Source organism: Pelecanus crispus, chromosome 14 (assembly GCF_030463565.1).
Source record: "Pelecanus crispus isolate bPelCri1 chromosome 14, bPelCri1.pri, whole genome shotgun sequence".
NCBI classification, from domain to species: Eukaryota; Metazoa; Chordata; class Aves; order Pelecaniformes; family Pelecanidae; genus Pelecanus; species Pelecanus crispus.
In genome coordinates, this window is record NC_134656.1 from 17328659 (window position 1) to 17347758 (window position 19100).

A 19100-nucleotide genomic window follows, 5' to 3' on the forward strand; every position below is an offset into this window, starting at 1 on the left:
TGGCTTTTTTTTTTTTTTTATTTAAACAGAACTCGGGACTGGAAATGCCTAGAAATGAAGAGAAATAAGTAGATCCAGTGCCCAAGCTGGGTGATGCTCAAACTCATCCCTGTACAGCAGTCTATGATGTGAACACAATAGCAAATAATTGCACAGGAAATAACCAGCAGTAATTATCTCATGTCAAACACTCTCCTCTTCCCCTTATCTGCCCCTCAGCAGCGGTGTCTGTGCTTCCCCCGGCACCTCTGGCCAAAGCAACCTCTTTCTTCTTGGCGGAAACCTTTCGCTAACACCTTGCCCCAACTCCTGCCCTTCGAGCACATGCGGAGCACAGATTCTGCAAGCAACTCCCCCAGCACGTGTCCTGCTCTCCCCCACAGGGAAGCAAAGACTTTGAGGTCCTGGACACCACAAAACCTTATGCTTACAGGCGTCTCAAGCCTCTCCTTTTCCCTGTTCTCTCTTTTTAAGATCCCTGGAGGCAAACAGGCCCAAAGCTATTCCAAGGCCACACATGAGCAGCAAGAACACTGTTGGTGTGAACTTGTAAGCACATCGTTGCCACAGCTGAAACCCAGCGACTCCCAGGGCTCTCCCACCTCCCGTCAAGGGCTTCCGTGGTGTTAGACAATGATTTACCGCCAACACTGCTCACATCAACCATAGCGCACATTGTTAAACTTTTAACTCAGGATTTCTGAGATAACCCCCACACAAACAGTCGCACTGCACTGGACCACTGCCTCGCAACGCTCTGGAGCCTTGCTGGTGGGACGGGTGCGGGCATGGCACAACACCCGGGCTGCAGAGCTCCATCCCCAACCCGGAGGAGTGAGAATCAGGATTGGAGACATTATTTGCAGCTCAGAGCGTTCAAAACCCTGGCAGAAAAACCCCTGGAAGCCCAACCTGCTGTGAAATACCTCAGGTCAGGAGCAGCACACGAGGAAAAGGGGAGAAGAGAACAAGGATCTCTGTAAAGGAGCACAGCCACGGCTATGATCTGCCCTAGCATCACTGTCACAGCAGGAAAACGGCACTGGCACACATCCCTTTGGACAACGCTGCTCCCTGAGAGCAGGACCTCTGACAGACGTCAGGGAGAAGATGCCCACGGCTGAGACAAGCCTGGTTGCTTCAGCACACGGAGCCAGAGCCTGGGCAGGTACCGCCACCCCAGAGATCACTTCAAGGGGTCTCCTGCAAGCCCTGGTATGACCCATTAAGGATTGCCGGATAATTCAGGCCAGGCTGGAAGGAACCTCAGGAGGTCTCCAGTCCAACCTCCTGCTCACAGCAGGGTCAGCTATGGGATCAGACCAGGTTGCTCAGGGCTTTATCCGGTCTGGTCTTCAAAACCTCCCAGGATGGAAACCATCCTTCCTGCAAATTAGCACAACAATTAGCAAGACAAACTAACACTTTCCCTTTCCGGTGACTGCTCTAGACGATGAATAAAAGGTTTATTTATTTTCTAAATTTTTTTATTTAGTTGGGATCTTAAAAAGCTTTTGGCCTACATGTGCCGCAGTGACGTCTGATAAAACTCCACCCTCCCCAACAGGACCAGAATTAGGCCAACACTTAACAGCTTTCAAAAATCCCACCATCCAGATTTTAAAACAGCAAGCAGTTGGAGAGGTGAAAGCTACTTTGGACTTATCAGTGAGGCCCCGAGTTCTCCATTTTTCCTGGTACTGAGCGTAACTCCGTATGTCTTACGGAGGGTGTAGGTCAGCCCCACTCCCCAACAAACCTGCCATTCAGTCTTCCCTTGAGGTCCACAGGGACCTAAAACTCTGCACAGCCGCTCCTCTCCTCTGCTGAGGGACAGCCAAGGGCCTCAGACTCCCACCCCGGAGAAGCCAGAAAGGAGAAAAGCCACCCTAGGAAGCCCTGGCCACACGTACACGCTGACCTGTGGTCCCTCCAGAGACCACCACAACATGCTGGCTGGAAGGAGGAATTTTTCAAGACAACTTTCATCCAGAAGCGCTCTCTTTCTTGGCCTGCTTTGCTCCAGTAAAGCAGTTCTTGCAATCACGTTCTCCACGTACGAGTACGTACGCGCATACGGCCATCTGTCTGCAGTCAGACCCCACCAGCCTATTTCAACCAGTTTTGACAGCAAGATCAGGTGTCTCTGTAAGAGTGGTCTCTATCAGAGTAAAACCTTCAAGTTTGGGAAACCAAGCATCGGCACAGAGAACGGGGTCTCGCGTTGCCCCTCACCTCGCAGGGCAGGGCGTCAGCGCGGAGCGCGGGCTGAACTTCCCGAGCACCGGAGAGCGGCTGGGGACAGCTGATCCGTGCACACAGATTCATGCGTGCAGAGGAAACCGGCCACAAAACACACGTTTTAAGGCAACCAGGCTTCGCCGGTTCTGCTGCTCGCAAAGTTTCTAGCTCATCAAACAAGAAATGTTGGGTGTTGGCACAGCAGCACCGCAGACCAGAGACACAGGGGCTTGGAAAGCAAGCATTTCTACGGCTGCTATACACACGAGCCTCCAACTCTGCCACAGTCTCACACCCACCCTCTCGCAAAACCACGGAAAAGCCAGGGAACGATCCGCTGTTTGGGAAGAGGAGGGATATGCTGCGTGCAACAGGCCATAGAGGAGCATAGAGGAAAGCAGCTCCCAGCGCAGAGACGCTGCACAGCCCCGTCAGCACTTTGTAAAGCACAGTCTGGTCAAAATATGTGTTTCTTTTCATCACAAAATTGGCTTAAAACAACTGTATTTCAAACAATATTAACATGTTTATCAGCTTCTCAGATTTTTAAATATTCCTGAAATCTGGACTGGTATACGCTGGGGGCCGCCCAGCCGGAAAGCTGAAGCTTGGCAGGAATGGCCCTGGGGGTCCCGGTGCCCACCAGGCTGACCAGGAGCCGGCAATGTGCTCTTGCGGCAAAGGCGGCGAACGGTGCCGTGGGCTGCATTCGGAGGAGCGTCAGAGCAGGCTCGGGGGGATCGCATCGGGTGTGTAAATACCTGGAGGGAGGGCGCGGAGAGGACGGAGCCAGGCTCTTCTCAGTGGGGCCCAGGGACAGGACCAGAGGCCGTGGGCACAAACTAGAACACGGGAGGGTCCCTCGGAACATCGGGAAACACTTTTCCACTGTCAGGGTGCCCGAGCCCTGGCACAGGTTGCTCAGGGGATGGTAGAGTCTCCACCCGTGGAGATACTCAAAAGCCGCCTTGGCACGGTCCCAGGCAGCTGGCTCTGGGTGGCCCTGATGGAGCAGGGGGCTGGACAAGGTGACCTCTGGAGGTCCCTTCCAACCACAACCAGCCTGTGGCTCTATGAATTATTTTTTCAGGAATTTCCTCAGCCAGAACACAGAACTTCCTCATCCTCAACAACAGCTGAGGTACGGGTTATTAATTACCTCCAGTGGCAAAACTGAGCCTTTAAGAAAAAGCACCAGCTGGGATCACGCTAAAACTGCAAGTGGTACACCGGAGCACTGCCGAGACACGGTGTTCTGGGAGCTGCTCCCTTGGATCTTCCCGTCTTCTGGCACTGCCCAGGGCAGGCGCTTAAGAGACTAACGGCCCCGCAGAAACTGTTTGCCCCATATACACGCAGGAGCACACTCAGTAACACCCTTTGCACAGGCGGGTGGCCCAGCAGTGAAAGGCAAACACACACCCCTCTTCCCTTCCAAACCTGACTGGTGCTTTAAACCCAGGAGGCAATGCCTCCTCTGGGACAAGCCAGGGGCCAGAGTCCTCCCAGGTTCTGCTGCAGCAATGGGGCGAGGTTTGGAATGGACCGTGGCATTTATCAGCATCTCAAAACAGGATTAAATGTCCTTCCGTGCAGTAAAGGCTGTTCGCGTTGCACGTTTCCAAATAGCGGATAGATTCTGCGAAGGTAGAGATCGGAGGGAGAAGAGCAAGGGAGCAACAAGCTGCCTTCAGCTTTTGGTTCAGACACTGCTAGCAAAGCAGAGACACTCGGGCTGGGTGTCACCTGCTGTCCCCAGGAGCGTCACTGCCACCAGGACCAGCTCTTGGGCCCGTGGATCCCCTCAGACCCACAGGTGGGGAGAATGAGCAGCTACCGGTGATCTCGTGTGCCACCCCGAAGCGCTCAAGGTGACGCCATCCCGGCCCAACGCCGAGGCCAGCAGGCAGCCCGAAGCCCGGGCAGCTCCGGCGGGGCGCAGAGCTCCAGCCACCGCCGAGAGAGGCACAAAGGGGACGGCCCGCATCCCACCACGGATGGCCACGGCCTCCCGACAGCACCGGGACGCTGTTAGGGCACGAGGCGGGGTGGTTTTCCGCAAGTACGCTTGGAAGCAGGCGGAAACATCCGAAGAGGACCGATACGCTGTCCCGAAATACCGCGAGATGGCCGGTCTTTTACCTGCTTTTCTAATTAGTAACGAAAGAAATCCAGAACCTGTCCTAGACCCTGTGGAGCATCCTCGCCATAGCCTGGGCCAGTTGCCCTGCGCCCTGCTAGCCTGGACTGACGCCTTCCACGCTGCAGGAGCCCTTCGAGGGCTGCAGCCCCGTCAGCGCCAGGCTCCGGGGCAGCTCCTTCTGGTGTTTCTCGAACGCCGCGTGAGCATCGCTCACGCGGCGTTCGAGAAACACCAGAAGGAGCGCGGTCAAGCCTCCGCCCTGGCAGCGCCTTCCAACTTCTCCGTGTCCCAGCGAGGATCCCTTGGGAAAGCAAGGGGAGAACGGCCCCGCTCCCCATCCCAGCTGCACGCCGCTGGCTCACGCCCGGGCACCGCCTTGCCCCACGCAACTTGCCCAAAGGAGAGAAGCACCTGCGTGTCCTTTTAATTTTTTTTTTTTTAATTTTTTTTTTTAATTTTTTTTTTTTTGGGCGAGCGATCCCCCGCTGCCGGGCGTCGTGGCTTGCCTTGAGGAAAGTAAAAAATAAAAAATAATAAAAAATAAAACACACTTCGCTGCCCCTAAGCGTCGCGGTGCTGGAGGGAGCCGCAGCGGCCTCGCCGCCCCCCGTGGGCCGTGGCCCCGCTCCCGGCCGCCCCCCGCCCGCCGCCGCGGCCCGGCCGGCGCCGTCCCCCCCGCCCGCCCGTTCTCTGGAAGGCGGCAAATGGCGGAGCGTCCCTCCCCCCCGCCGGGCCCGGGGCCGCCCCGGCTGCAGGGAGGGGAGCGGCGGGGCGGCGCGGAGCCCGGCCCGGCCCCGCCACCCCCCCCGGCAGCCCCGCGGCCCCGCTCCGGCCCGCGGCGGGGGAGAGGCCTGAGGCGGCCGAGGCCGGGCGGGGAGGCGGCCCCCGGGGCTGGGGCAGTGCCCGGCCGCGCTCCTTACCTCCGCGGCGGGGCGGGGGCGGCGGGGGGCCCGGCCAGGGCGCTGCTCCGAGCCGCCGCGCTGCGCAGAGCCGCCCGAGGGCTGGGCCGCCGCCGCCGCGGCGCCCTCAGGGCCCGGGGAGCGGGGAGCGGGAGGGGCCGCGGGGCCGGGGCCGCGCAACTCGCGTGTGCGTGAGTGTGAGCGGAGGCGCGTGTTGAGTGTGCGTGTGCGTGCGCGCGGCGGGGAGGGGGCGGCGGGCGGCTTGGTTGGCGATGCGGGCGCTTAATGAGCGCCGTCGCCATGGCAACCCGCCCGGCCCTGCGGGCCGCGGCGCCGTGCGTGATCGCGATCCCGCCGCGGGCCTTGGGGGGGGGGGGGGGGGAGTGTGATGGCAACGCGCGGGGCCCCCCCAACCCCGGCCGGGCCCCCCGCGCCCCTTCCCGCGGCACCGGGGAGCCCGAGCCGGCGCCGGTCACCGTCGGGACGGTGCTGAAGGCGTGGGGGCCCGGCGACCCCATGCCCACCCCACGCAGGGGCCGCGGGCGGCGGGGACGCCACGTCCACCCGCTTGGCTCTCTTGGGTTAGACGGGACGGGGCGGGGGGCTTGGAAAGCAGAAGCTGCGTCGTCTCCGAGTGGCTCCTAGGGTCCTAACCCCCCTCGGACAGCGATCGCTCCACATGGCCAACGCCAACGCGTCCTCCCGGCGTTAGGAGCCAAGAGGCCCCGGAGAGCAGACCGCTTCCCCGGAGAGCAAACCGCTTCCACGGAGAGCAGACCGCTTCCCCGGAGAGCAAACCGCTTCCACGGAGAGCAGACCACTTCCACGGAGAGCAGACCGCTTCCCCGGAGAGCAAACCGCTTCCACGGAGAGCAGACCACTTCCCCGGAGAGCAGACCACTTCCACGGAGAGCAGACCGCTTCCCCGGAGAGCAGACCGCTTCCCCGGAGAGCAGACCACTTCCACGGAGAGCAGACCGCTTCCCCGGAGAGCAGACCACTTCCCCGGAGAGCAGACCACTTCCACGGAGAGCAGACCGCTTCCCTGGAGAAGAAACCACTTCCCCAGAGAGCAGACCGCTTCCCCAGAGAGCAGACCGCTTCCCTGGAGAGCGGACCGCTTCTACGGAGAGCAGACCGCTTCCACGGAGAGCAGACCGCTTCCCCGGAGAGTAAACCGCTTCCCTGGAGAGCAGACCGCTTCCACGGAGAGCAGACCGCTTCCACGGAGAGCAGACCGCTTCCCCGGAGAGCAGACTGCTTCCCCGGAGAAGAAACCGCTTCCACGGAGAGCAGACTGCTTCCACGGAGAGCAGACCGCTTCCCCGGGCCTTGCCTGGCGCAGGTGGGTGCGGGCCGCCCTGGCGAAGCGGGGGATGCCTCTCCTCCCTGGTGCTCCTGCCGCGGGCTCGGGGAGTAAGCGGAGAACGTTAACACGAAACCCCCAAGATCGGCGAGAAGCAAAAGGATGGCTCGAAGCGGGTCTCCGGAGGAAACGCAGGACTTGCAGAGCGCTCGGATCAAAAACCAGGACAGCTTACCTGCCCAACCTTCCATACTTACGGCCAGACGAGAAGCGTGGCTTTTAGACACTTACACAACGTCTGTCCCACTTACCCGCAGAAGGTGGGAACGGAAGGAGCCGAGGCTGGAAGCACGAGGACCAAAATGCACAAAAAAAGCTGCTGAGAATGGCACTGGATGCATGTCGGAGCGGCCGGGGAGAGGCGGCTGCCTGCTGACGCTGCGGGCCGGCTCCTGCCGTGCCGACCCCAGGGCAAGGAGCGCTCCCGCTCGCTTCGGGGAGCGCAGCAGCAAGCTCTCTTTCTAGCGAGAGTACCTGCCGGTTTTTTATCACCTTGAGTTTCGTACTCTGAAATTTTGAATACATTAAAAAAGTCAAATTAGATCCTGAAAATCAGGAAGTAACAGTGTTTCTTTTGCTGCTACTGCCTTCTTCCCCCTTTTCAAATAAACCATCAGTGGCGCAGTACAGGAAAAGGTCTTCCCGTATAAACTGTTTTGTGCTGCAGTGGGAGGTTCAAATAGATTCGAATCAGGAGCAGAGTGAAACTCAGTCACTTGAAAAGCAACCCAGCATTCACCTTCTGCCATCGCTTCCACGTGCCTGGCTACGCTTGCCATAAAAAAATCATTAATGATGAATTCCTGGGAAATGGCTACTTCAGGCAAAAAAAGAGGAGGCATCCCCGGCTTCCCGGCAAGCCCTCTGGCCAATGTAATACCAGACCGTTTCTCCCTCCTGTGCCTCAGCTTCCATTTCCGCGACCGCTGTTGTAAAGCATCTCAACTTAGACGTAAAAATTGGGGGACAAGAGGCTGGAGAGCAGCCCCGCGGAAAGAGATCTGGGGGTTTGGGTTGGTGGCAAGTTGAGCGTGAGTCAACAGCGTGCCCTGGCAGCCAAAAGGGCTGGCCGTGTCCTGGGCGCGTCGAGCACAGCACAGCGAGCCGGTCGAGGGAGGCGATGGCCCCACTCCACGCCGCACTGGCGCGGCCCTGTCTCCAGCGCTGTGTGCGGTTTTGGGCGCCTCAACGTACGAAGGACATCAACGTGTTAGAGCGTGTCCGGGGCAGGGCGACCAAGATGGTGAAAGGTCTCGAGGGCAAGACTTACGAGGAGCGGCTGAGGTCACTTGGCTTGTTCAGCTTGGAGAGGAGAAGGCTGAGGGGTGACCCCATCGCAGTCTACACCTTCCTCAAGGGGGGCAGCGGAGGGGGAGCTGCTGATCTCCTCTCTCTGGTGACCAGCGATAGGACACGAGGAAATGGAATGCAGCTGTGTCAGGGGAAGTTCAGATTGGACATTAGGAAAAGGTTCTCCACGCGGAGGGTGGTCGGTCCCTGGAACAGGTTCCCCAGGGAAGTGGTCACGGCACCAAGCCTGTCAGAGTTCAAGGCGCGTCTGGACGACGCTCTTAGTCTTGTGGTTAGTTTTAGGTAGTCCTGCGAGGAGCAGGGAGTTGGACTCGATGATCCTTATGGGTCCCTTCCAACCTGAGATATTCTGTGGTTCTATGAACTTTTATTTAAACTTAGCTCTTAGTAATGCTTTTATTACTGAATTTATCCTGACATGGCTTGTCAGACTCCGCTATGCCACCGATACCACCAGACCTACCTAGCGCAGACTGCAGCAGGGCTGTGCTTGACGAGAGATGCTCTGCGACGCGTTAGGCCAGGGTTCACCCCCTCGCATTCTGTTCAGAGGGCGGCGGCGCCTGCGGGCGGCTGTACCTGCCTCTCCCATCCGCACCCGCAGTCACCGCCCGCGCTCATTTGACCCAAGAGCCCGATAGAGATCTTACAAAGCGTGAAGCCACAGGAGGAAGTCTGAGGTACGAACTGGCATCCGTAGCTTTTATTCCCACTGCGGTTCCGTGCCTCAGTTTCATGCTCTCTAGGGTTCTTTTGCAGAACTGCAAAAGAATTCTGCTCTGGGTCGTCACACTTACATAGGTGACGCCTAAATCATGGCAAACAGTGGGTTACACTTTCAGCTCACAGAGCAACAGTTTTTAATTGTCAGCAAATAGACCCAGCTGAGGTAAGTGGAGCAGCTCTTTCCAAACATTTTCTCCTGTCTCCCCAGCTCCTGTCAGCACCTACTCCCTGCCGAGCGGCATTTTGTGCCCGAGGGTCGAGCGAACAGGAGATGCCGCCCCAGCGCTGCTGGTGCACCCCGCCATTGCCCCCAGGTTAATTGTACAGCATCGCCATTGCGCCACCGTGACCACGAGAGACCCATTGCTGTATCATTTCCTCTCACGTTGGTGCTGAGCAAGGATGTTGACGCTGAGCAGAACAAGGACCACAGACACTGCACAGGGGAAAGCTTTTTGGACTTTACCCATTTTTAGGGGAAACGCTGCTTTTCGACTAGCAGATTGACTGGGTGCACCTGTACATTGTGATTACACCGAGCAGATGAGGCACGATCTATATAACATCTACCAACTTAACGGCACTAACTTTTGTATTCCCATTTGCAGGATAATCCTGTTCCAGGAGCTGCACACACCATAGGACCTGCCCAAGTATTTCCCCCCGCCCCAACTCCCTCCACATGACAGCACAGGCGGCATCTTCCAGTCACCTCCAACCCTGGTGTCACCTGCAGAGCTTTCCCTCCACTGTTGTCAGGATTTTGGACCAAAATCACTGTACTCAGTTCTTGGCCAAAGGCAAAACTTTGGAGCAAAACTCAAGCTTTTGCTTTTAAAATGAGTAAAAATACTAATTTTTAGAATATCTCAAACACTCATTTTTAGACTGCCCTGCAGAAGTCACTTTCTGTGAACAAGAGGAAGAGGATGTAGCCCTTGAGTCAGAGAATCGCCCAGAATCACATCCAAAACTTGAGTATTGGTACGAACTGTTGTGAAGCGTATCCCAAAGCATGCGTTAGCTGTAGACATCTTCCTACTGCCACTGCTCTTTCAGTGGTCCGGATCGTACCAACTGCCGTCAACCATTCCTTCTCGTACAGGAGCGCACCTCCTTCATCCAACCAACCTGGACGTGTCACTGACAGATGTAGCTCAAAGGGTAGAAGTTTATGAGCCACTCCAGAGCAGTTTATTTCAATTTTTTATTGGCTTACAAAATAACTGAAACTTCCCCTCTGACATCTACACACACATTTAGCAAAAACAGTAATGCGTGAAGAAGCTTTGAGAGCGAAGAGCCCGCATTCTGCTATTTGATTCTTTCCACCTAACCACAAAATGAGACGTGGGGGGAAAGGGCTGATCACAATGTCAACAGATACCCTTATGATCCCAGGAACAGTTAAAATTCTTGAACCTTAACAGCTGCCACTATGCAAAGCAGTGTTTGTATCAGTTGTGCTTCTCACCTTTTAAAGTAATGCATTCCTACTCACATTAAATAGACACTACAAAGCGCACAAGAAACACAGCAAGGATCTGCTAATTGTGTCGCAGGAACTTTACCTTCTGATCATCAGTATCTGAACTATGCATCTTTCAAATGATCACAGCATTTCGCATAAATTTTGGGGATTTCCAGGCTCCTGAGCCAAACTACTACTTTCCCAGCTTTGGCTTTCACTGATATAATTGCTCTCTGGATGTTACAATGCCAACCTGAACTCAATTTAAGTAGAAATTGGAAACAGTTCAACTTACTCCCCACATGAATAATAAATCCAGCAATCACATTTTAACTGCCCCTCCCCACTGCTTGTGCAGAGACGGTTACAATGTCGTTTGGGACAGAGTAATCTCCCAGTTGTACATGGACTCTAAAACCGCAAACTTTAGAGGTAGAAATGTTACAGTAGGAAAAAGGAGCATCACCTATTCTGGCCACTCACAGTTTCACTCCAAGCACAGCAATGTTGCTAGGCGAGATGCTCGTTTTGGGGTACATCGCACACAAAAGTTGTGCTCCCTCACAGCAAACCAACATAATGTACCTGTTTTCTCTTAGCGATGTAACGTAAATGACCATTTCAAGGGGTATGTTTTGTGACCAGCACATTTTAAATCCTCTTGTTCTTAGTCCAGCTCCTAGCTCCTTTTTAAGCAACAATTTCCAGACGCTTGGCATGGAACAGGCCTGTATGTCTGCCTATCAAAGCACGCTGTTCTTTTTTCTTGGCAGCACGGGGACTGGCTGAAGCAGAACCACTTGCACTGACTCGAGCAGTAGCGTTACCAGCTTCCGAAAATCCCACGCTCTGGATGTAAAGGCTCAGGTAAGCCTTCCCGGGCCTCAGCATCACAGAGGTATGCATCTCAGTTCATCTGCCCCCTTCACTGGCTTTAGGGACAACCAAATGACCTTCCTTGCCAGCCAGATGCTCACCGTCGTCCCCAGTCCCTGAAGCACCACCTCATTTCATGCTTCAGGACTGCAGTCACCTACCTAGATCAGGAATAGTCACATTTTGCAGCCTGCTTCCTCACCAGCCCAGGTGCATTACGGATTTGTTCTCGTCTCCACCAAAGCACTCGGCTAGAAGCCAAAGCATGGAAGAAAACGCCTTTTTTTCCTGGGAAAAAGAATTCTCTTTTATGACCTCCTGACGCAGGCAGTCAAGGAGATTTAAGTTCAAAGCACAAAAACGATGGGTCACCCGGAAACTCTGAGCAAGAATGTATTTTAATACCAGATTTCCCCATTTGTGCGCAATAGCCAGCGTCACCGCTGACCAAGGGAAATGGCGCAAGGAAGATTCCGATTCGCTTCCAAGGCTGCAGGTGGCTTCACGCAGAGCACTCCGACTCACCACCTACATGAAGCAGAAACGCGTCCCTACTACCTGCCGGGGTTTAAGTAGGACACACTGAAGGGGAGAGGCGTTTTCATCATCTAACTTGAAAGGAGGTATTTTACGTCACATGAATCGCTGGTTTAAGGACAGAACTTTCATTTATGTTGACCACCACAATACAGGGAGAGACGCTTTTTTAAATACAGGAAAAGGCTAGGAACAGACTCCAAATACAGCCCCAGATTCTAAGTTTCACATTTTTTAACGGTACTGTTGAGTTCTCCTTCACAATGTGCTACAGGACACTAACATTTTAAGTCAATCCTGCACTCCACGTCTGATGAGAAGGCATATTTCTCTTTTGTCTTTTTAAGAACAATTTTATATTGGTTATACGAAATGCAGGAAAAAAGCCAGGATGCCTAACACTAAAGCACATCCCTGAAAAGATGGCTCCAGTTAGGTTACAAACCGAGATCTGAGCCACGCCGGATGGTTTTGCCATCAACTATTGCTACTATTGCAGGCCGATGCAAAGCACATGCTACAGCTGCAAAACACAGCAAGCAGGCAAGTCTTCTACGGTCTTGTACTCTTCTATGAAGTTTAAGACATTTAGCCAAACCACACTTCTGTAACACCTACAAGAGATCTCAGAAATAATCACACTTGAGATCACAAATACACACCAGAGTCTTCCACGCCTACAAAAAAGGGTGCTGTCAGAGCCAGAGGGATTTAATGGTGTTTAGGTTTTGTTGGTGGGTTCTTTAAAATTGCAAGCCTTGCGCTTAACTGCACTGGCTCAGTGTCTGGCACTACCGAAATCCTACTAGCTTTCCAGAGGGAACAAATCCAGAAGGATGCAAGTCATGCCAAGGAATTCCTGCTTCATTTGCACAGTAAAGGGCCGTTTCTCTGTGGCATAGCAGCCAAGGGAGACATCGCACGTGGCTCCGGTAACAGAAAAAGAAATCTTCGATCATTAAGGGAGTTACAGGCAAGTTGGTTAAATCCAGCCTAGGCCCTCCCTGTAAGTGATTCACGAATAAAGATGACTTCAAAACATAACCATTGTCATAACAACCTTGTTTCAGAAAGCTAAGAATATAGTCGGTAAAAGCCATCATTATGCATCGTTAACCAAGACTGGGGTGCTAACAGCTACTATGAGGCCAAGACATTCTCATGCTGGCACTGGAAATCAGTTTTAGAAACAAGCTGTTACTAATATCTACAAGCATGTGCACAAAAGCAACTGTTAACATCTTGTTTATTACCGCAAAGACACACAGAGATACTGAAAATATGCATCTATACCTTTTAATCTACTGAGCTCCAAGCTCTACTCTTCGTTTTGGGGAGTGCAACATGTATTCTACTGAAGACCCCCGGAGGCTAATCAAAGAGCAGCTCTCCATGAAGTCGGACCTACTCCATGATCAGCATCAATAAAATCAAGGGGACATAATGCTTTTGTGTCAACAAGTTTTAAGGGAGGTAAATACTTCCACAAGTGTAGCTTAGTGCCATAAACCTGCATTAAACTGTTCTTGCACAGTCTGACTTCTGCAGAAAAGTCCCCACTACTCCCCCACATTTGAAATCCAATGCAGAGAAGGTGTTGCCTGCAGCAACGAGAACTACAGCATGTAATTTTTCTAGTCATTATGCTAAAATACACCACTTTAAAAAAAAAAACTTATCACAAGTTAAACACAGGAGTCACCTCATTCCAGGTGCAGAGAATAAAACTTTAGTACTAAGTGCACTTTGCAGAAGTGTGGATTTAGTCATGCCAGAAACATCTGTAAGACTCCGTGGTTATACAAACAATCATGGGAAGCTTGGCTTGGCAGCTCAAGCACGGCCGCTTTTCCATGCTTGGGATAGAAACAGCATGGAAAAGCGTACAACATAAAAGCAACAGTAACCTGATCTTATGGCAACACCAGCCACGTGTAATTGCTTGTGTGCAGGTTCCATTAGGAACGCGAGCTTACCATGCAAAACTAGCTTTGCTCATCCTGGCATCCCTTTACTAGCACGGCTACTCGCAAAAGCTCAAGCTTTCTAGATACGATCAGCAAATGGTGGCATCAAGTCGCACTTGAGCACGCACGGGATGTGCTCCTTGCGCCTGATCCAGTTCCTCTGAACAGACGTGTGACGTTCTGACCGGTCAGAGGTGCTGCTTTCGCATCGTCGCGCCTGAAGAAAGGACAATGTGTTGGGAGAAACGGCGCTGGGCTGGCCAGCCGGTCTCAAGCACGAAACCGAGCGCATTTCGAGAGCTCCCAAGTCTCCTACTAAAACAAAGAAGTTACTCCAGCAAGAGGCAAGTAGGACAAACCGTGATTTCCCGGGCATGAGAGGCAGAAAAAGAATCCCATTACACTGCAACAAACACAAGAGTTTGAGTCACCAATTTAATTTTATACGTCAAACTACACGTTGTATAAAGAGTACAAGGCAGTTCTAATGTTTGCTATTGCATGTTACAAAAATCAATTTCGCTATAAAGGGGAATTTTTGGGATGAGTCCTATTCCACAATTTAAGTGAATTGGCAACTGTGGTTTAGCAAAGCCTTTGTTAAGACTAGAACTCTAGCTCAAAGAGATTACATTTCCAACAAAGTTCAGACTTACACACAATAGGATTATAGCTCTCCTAGTCTGAAGCAAAATGTTAACATAAATGAGTCAAAAGGGAGGGAAGACAGTTTTATTTACCTAGTTTTCATATCCAATAGGTATTTAGAGGCTGACAAACCATACAACATACTAGTGACTTGGACCACACCCAAGAGACACATTAGTGTCTGACAGCTGAGTGACACTTGATATTCAAGCAAAAAAATGTCAGAAAGCTTTCATTCTTTCAAGTTTGAAACGTAGGATTTTTCAGCAATACTGTATGATACAGGTTCCAGAGTACCTTTATTACCTTTAATACAGTCACCATATGGGGGAGAATGCTCTTTTGGCAAGTCAAGATATAACACAAACGCTCCAAATTGAGTTTATTGCTGGTCTAAAATCTTCCTAGCACTGTTACCGGTTTATATAGTTTGCAGCCTGCTTCCACAAATTAAGATAAACCAGAGAATTAGCTGACCTGCCCACAAGGCAATCCTGCCTTTGGTAGCAAGCTGTAACCTATTAAGCTAATGATACCCATAGTTCTAAAACCATCAAAAAAATAGGAAAAAAAAGATAGTTTCAAAAAAGCCCAGATTTAAGCCTGTTTATATTCAGTTTATTTTTAATATAAAAACCACTTTGCACTTAAGAGTAGTTAAGTTACTCCTGCGGAAATGCTATAAAATCAAACTCTTAGCCGATTTCTACAAAAGGGGGACTTTTCCTGCTTTGTACCACCATCCGATCTTGTATTTTCAAATTTGGGATACAAATTAAACCTTTATGCCTCATTATTTAGTTCTTAGGCCATTCACTCCTGCAAGAGAAAAAACCAACTTCTGAAGTACTAACATAACACTAATGGCCTGACAAGTAGGAAAATGTTCCGTAATAGTGTGCAATGTGAGAGGAGAGTTCTAGTCTTAATCTCTTGAACTAGATCTTGATCGTGAGCGAGATTTTGAACGAGATCTGGAGCGGGACCTCGAGGCAGCTCTTTTGGGTGGTGACTCTGAACGAGCCTTGGCAGATGGCTGCTGCTGCGGAGAATTGGAACGAGACCTACTCCTCGACCTGGACTTAGACTTAGCATCTCCTTTACCATTTTCTTTGGGAGATCGAGACCTGGACCTGGATCTGGACCGAGACTTCTCAGACTTCTCCTTGGATCTGCTGTGAGAGCGTGAACCCCTGTCAGACTTGGGTTTCGATTTGCTCTTTGATCTAGACTTCCTGCTTTTAGATCTGGAACGTGAGCGGTCTTTGCTTCGTGACCTGGATTTAGAACTTTCAAAAAGAGACAAGAGTTTATTCTGCATGAACTGAAGCTCACTTACAGCAGTTTTAAGTATCTACCAATTAGCAAGTAGCAATTCCTGTACTAACGGAAAACAACGTTATCACTTACCGTGAACGGCTTTTGGAGACACTACGGGACCTGCTGCGGCTGCTCCTACTCCTACGACTTCTGCTTCTAGACCGTCTTCTAGATCGTGACCTAGAAACATTGAAAATGCAATTTGTCCCTTATTCTTTTGTCTGGTGCGCCCTGTTATGCTTTCTAACAGAGAAAAGCTGCTAAAGAACTTCTCAAAAATAAGCACGGCTACATCAAGACGTACTAGTAATCCACCTAGATTCGATGTGCCGTCAGTGAATTACATCCGATGTTCCACATGTGAAAAACTCTCAAACCTGGCTTTGCTGTATTACATAAATTCTTTCTACATTCTCAGGCATCATCCTATTCCTACAATATCAACTGAGGGTAACCGTTGGAGGCAGGGCTACCTATACCCACTCTTAGCGTAAGTAGTCTTGGTGCAGAGACTGACGTGTCCCACAAGTTACCTTGACCTGCTGCCGGAGTAAGATCGCCTGTGGCTTGAGCGGGGCTTGTCTTCAACCAGCCTGATCTTCCTTCCATTGATCTCTGTGCCATCCAGCTTGTCCAGGGCACGCTTCATGTCCGAGTAAGATCGGAACTCAATCACTCCTTCATTTGTACGTTCTTTGTGAGCATCTGCGTAGGTTACCTCACCAGCTTGCCTCATGAAATCCTTTAGGGAGCAGATGAAGAGTTACACAACCGTTCCACGTGCTTACGCTCCCCAAGTACGTTAGCTTACGACAAGCCCGAGCGAACGCAAGCGGCATTAATTGTGTGTAAACATTCATGCGCAAGTACTTCCCAATTACTTCTAGCTAAATCAAAACGAACATTGATATTAAAGGCAGTTATTGCTTCCTGCTAGTCACAACAGGCTCTACGATAGAACATTAATACATACTTTCAAATCCTGCCAACTACAGCGACTGGAAAGGTTTTCAACAATCAGTCTGTACTCTGTACGAACAGGCGGTCCGTATTTATCTCTTCCAGATTGTCTCCGACTGCTATATCCGCCACCACCCCCACCTTTATTGTACAAAGAAATAAAGTTAGATCGTCTCCCAGCATGAAGAAAACTAAAAGTTCTGAAAAAGTTAGTTAAACAGTTATATTTACTGGAGTAGGACTTTATTTCTCTAAGCCTCCAATAAACTTTGCAATTTTGCCATAATCTATATTAATGGCAAATCAAACAGACTAAAATCCTACAAGTCTGTGCTCCTAAGATCTGTTAGAGAGTGACTGCTCCTTATTAGATTCACCTTGCTAAGTTTTATTTTACAGAACATTGTAAAATATAAAACTTAACTGATTACATGCATTTCTACATTTTACAAAAACGTTTACTAGTTACACTAAGTACTTACATCACAGTATGAGGTTTTTGGTGGTGGTTTGGCCACAAAACACGCAAGGTAACAGTCACCTAGTTCAGTTTAACCAGTTTTGTCTAACCCTTGGAATCCTCACCATCACCCTGCGTCTAATGGCAAAAGGCTGCTGTCGTCATGGCTTCCGGTAAGGTCAGCCAAAGGGTCATAGGGCAAGGGTCACACAATGTATGGAAAAGCCATGGCCAATCAGGAAAGGCAGTCATCTTAGCCTCAGTGGACACAGCCTCAGCCCCACTGGTCACTTTTAAATTGAAACATCAAGGACTTGTTAAAAAGTTTGAATTGAACATGCAACAATTTTAAACAACATACATTTGATTCTTTTTAAAAAGACAGATACCCACCCCCCCAAACACCAAGCTTCTAGAGATTACTGAAAGCTGAACCGTAGTACTTTGAAGTACAGTACTAGGCCCGCTAAGTTCTATACAGCTCGGCTCAAGAAGCTATACAAGTTAGCCGAACGTAGAAATATTTACATCCCCCACTCAGCACAACAGATTCCTGCTCGAAAACCTCCCCCCACCCCTTCTATATATTCCACTGAAACATTCACATGAAACTTCACAGCCGAGTGCTTCTACCCCAATTATGCAACGGCATTTAGCCATTCACACCAGCGATGCAACATCGCCGTTTCATCTACACGCTCCCAAGAACACCGGAGCCCTTAAATTAGCAGAGCGTATCATTTCTAACGAACGCGAAACCCTTTCTAGAAGGCCACAATTTCTGCGGCCAGAACGGCTTCACGTATTCGCCCTGGCGGGTTTCTTAGGGGATGGCTGAGTGCAACGCCGGTGCCAGGAAAAAGGCCCGCAGCAGCCGGGCCGCTCCCGCCGCTGCACCAGGCATCCCCTCCGGCCGTGCTCGCTGAGCCAGCGCCAGCCCCCCCAGCCCCACGGGACTCCATCACCCGCGGCCCCGAGGCCGAGCCGCCTCCCCTCGCCCCCTGCCCCTCGCCCCAAGCAGCCCTGTAACCACGCAGGAGGACGGGCCCGTACTCACTGCGACTACTGTAGCTGTAGCCGTCCCTGTCGCGGCGGGGGCCGCGGGCGTGCTCCACGATCACACGCTCCCCGCACAGATCCTTGCCGTTCAGCTCGTAAACGGCATCGTCGGCGTCTCGGGAGTCCTCAAACTCCACGAAGCCGTAACTGGGGGAGGGGAAGAAGACGGGCCCGTTCAGCCGCCCGCCCGCGGCGCCGCAGGCTCCGCGGCTGGAGAGGCCGGGGCGGAGGGGGGGCGGAGGCTCCGGGGCTGGAGGCTCCGGCCCCGCCGCAGCGCCCGCGCTCCCCCCCCGCCGCCGCCATTTTGAGGCGGGCGCCACGCGGCAGCGGGGCGGGGGCGGGAGGACCGAGCCGGGCGGGGGGCGGCGGGCGCGGCCGGCCCAGCCCCGGGGGCGACGGGGGACGGGACCGCCGGGGAACGGGGACACGGAGGGGGGGGGAGGACACGGGGGGACGCGGGGCGTCCGCCGGGCCTTGGCGGCCCTGAGGCCGCGGGAGGGCGGCGCTCACCCATTTTTGAGGTCGACCTCGAGCAGGCGGCCATAGCCGCTGAAGAAGCGCTGGATGTCCTTCTCCCGGACGTGGTAGCTCAGGCGGCCGATGTAGACGCGCGGCATGTCCGCGGCGGAGGGGGGAAAGGGAGGGAGAGGGGGAGAGAGAGAGGGGAGAGAAAGGGAGAGAGGGGAAAGAGAGAGAGGAGAGCGCGATGGCGGGGAGCGGCGCTGCCGGGCCCGCACGCTGCACCGCCGCGGCCTGCTCCGCAGCACAATGGCGCCCGCCGCCCGCCGCCGCTTTTAGCGAAGGGGCGGGGCGCGGCGCGGTGCGTCACCACGCTCCCGCGAGCGGGTTGGCGGGGGAGGCGGGCGGGGTGGCGGCGCGCATGCGCCGAGCGCTCTGCCTGCGCTCGCGAGGCGGTAGCCGGCGCTGCGCAGGCGCCGGGCGCTGCTGGGTGCTGCTCTGCGCATGCGCGGTGGCGCCGCGGCCGCCTCCGCCTCCGCCTCCTCCCGCGGGCGCGGCCCGGCCCTGCCCGCGCCCCGCAGCCCCGCCGGGCCCCGCCGCCGCCCCGGAGCGGCCCCTCGGCCGCAGCCCGGCTTTGCCAGTCGGCTCCGAGCCGGC

General features: G+C 53.1%; 1 protein-coding gene across 3 annotated transcripts; it reads right to left on the minus strand.

Annotated features, from left to right (window-relative positions):
* Positions 1-14255: 14255 nt before the first annotated feature.
* SRSF6 (serine and arginine rich splicing factor 6) lies at positions 14256-18719 on the minus strand. 3 transcript variants are annotated; one of them, XM_075721006.1, is made up of 8 exons: positions 18495-18719; positions 18024-18131; positions 17470-17508; positions 16479-16581; positions 16045-16247; positions 15596-15685; positions 15418-15474; positions 14256-15252 (listed from the first exon to the last, which is right to left on the minus strand). In XM_075721006.1, exons 1-8 carry the CDS (start codon positions 18599-18601, stop codon positions 15111-15113), a joined length of 849 nt encoding a protein of 282 aa, XP_075577121.1. In that variant the 5' UTR covers positions 18602-18719; the 3' UTR covers positions 14256-15110. The 3 variants fall into 3 exon arrangements, with proteins under 3 accessions (XP_075577121.1, XP_075577120.1, XP_075577119.1); XM_075721005.1 differs by lacking the exon at positions 17470-17508 and having other exon boundaries at positions 14256-15474; positions 16039-16247; positions 16479-16606; positions 17986-18131; XM_075721004.1 differs by lacking the exon at positions 17470-17508 and having other exon boundaries at positions 14256-15474; positions 16039-16247; positions 16479-16606; positions 17983-18131.
* Positions 18720-19100: the final 381 nt, after the last annotated feature.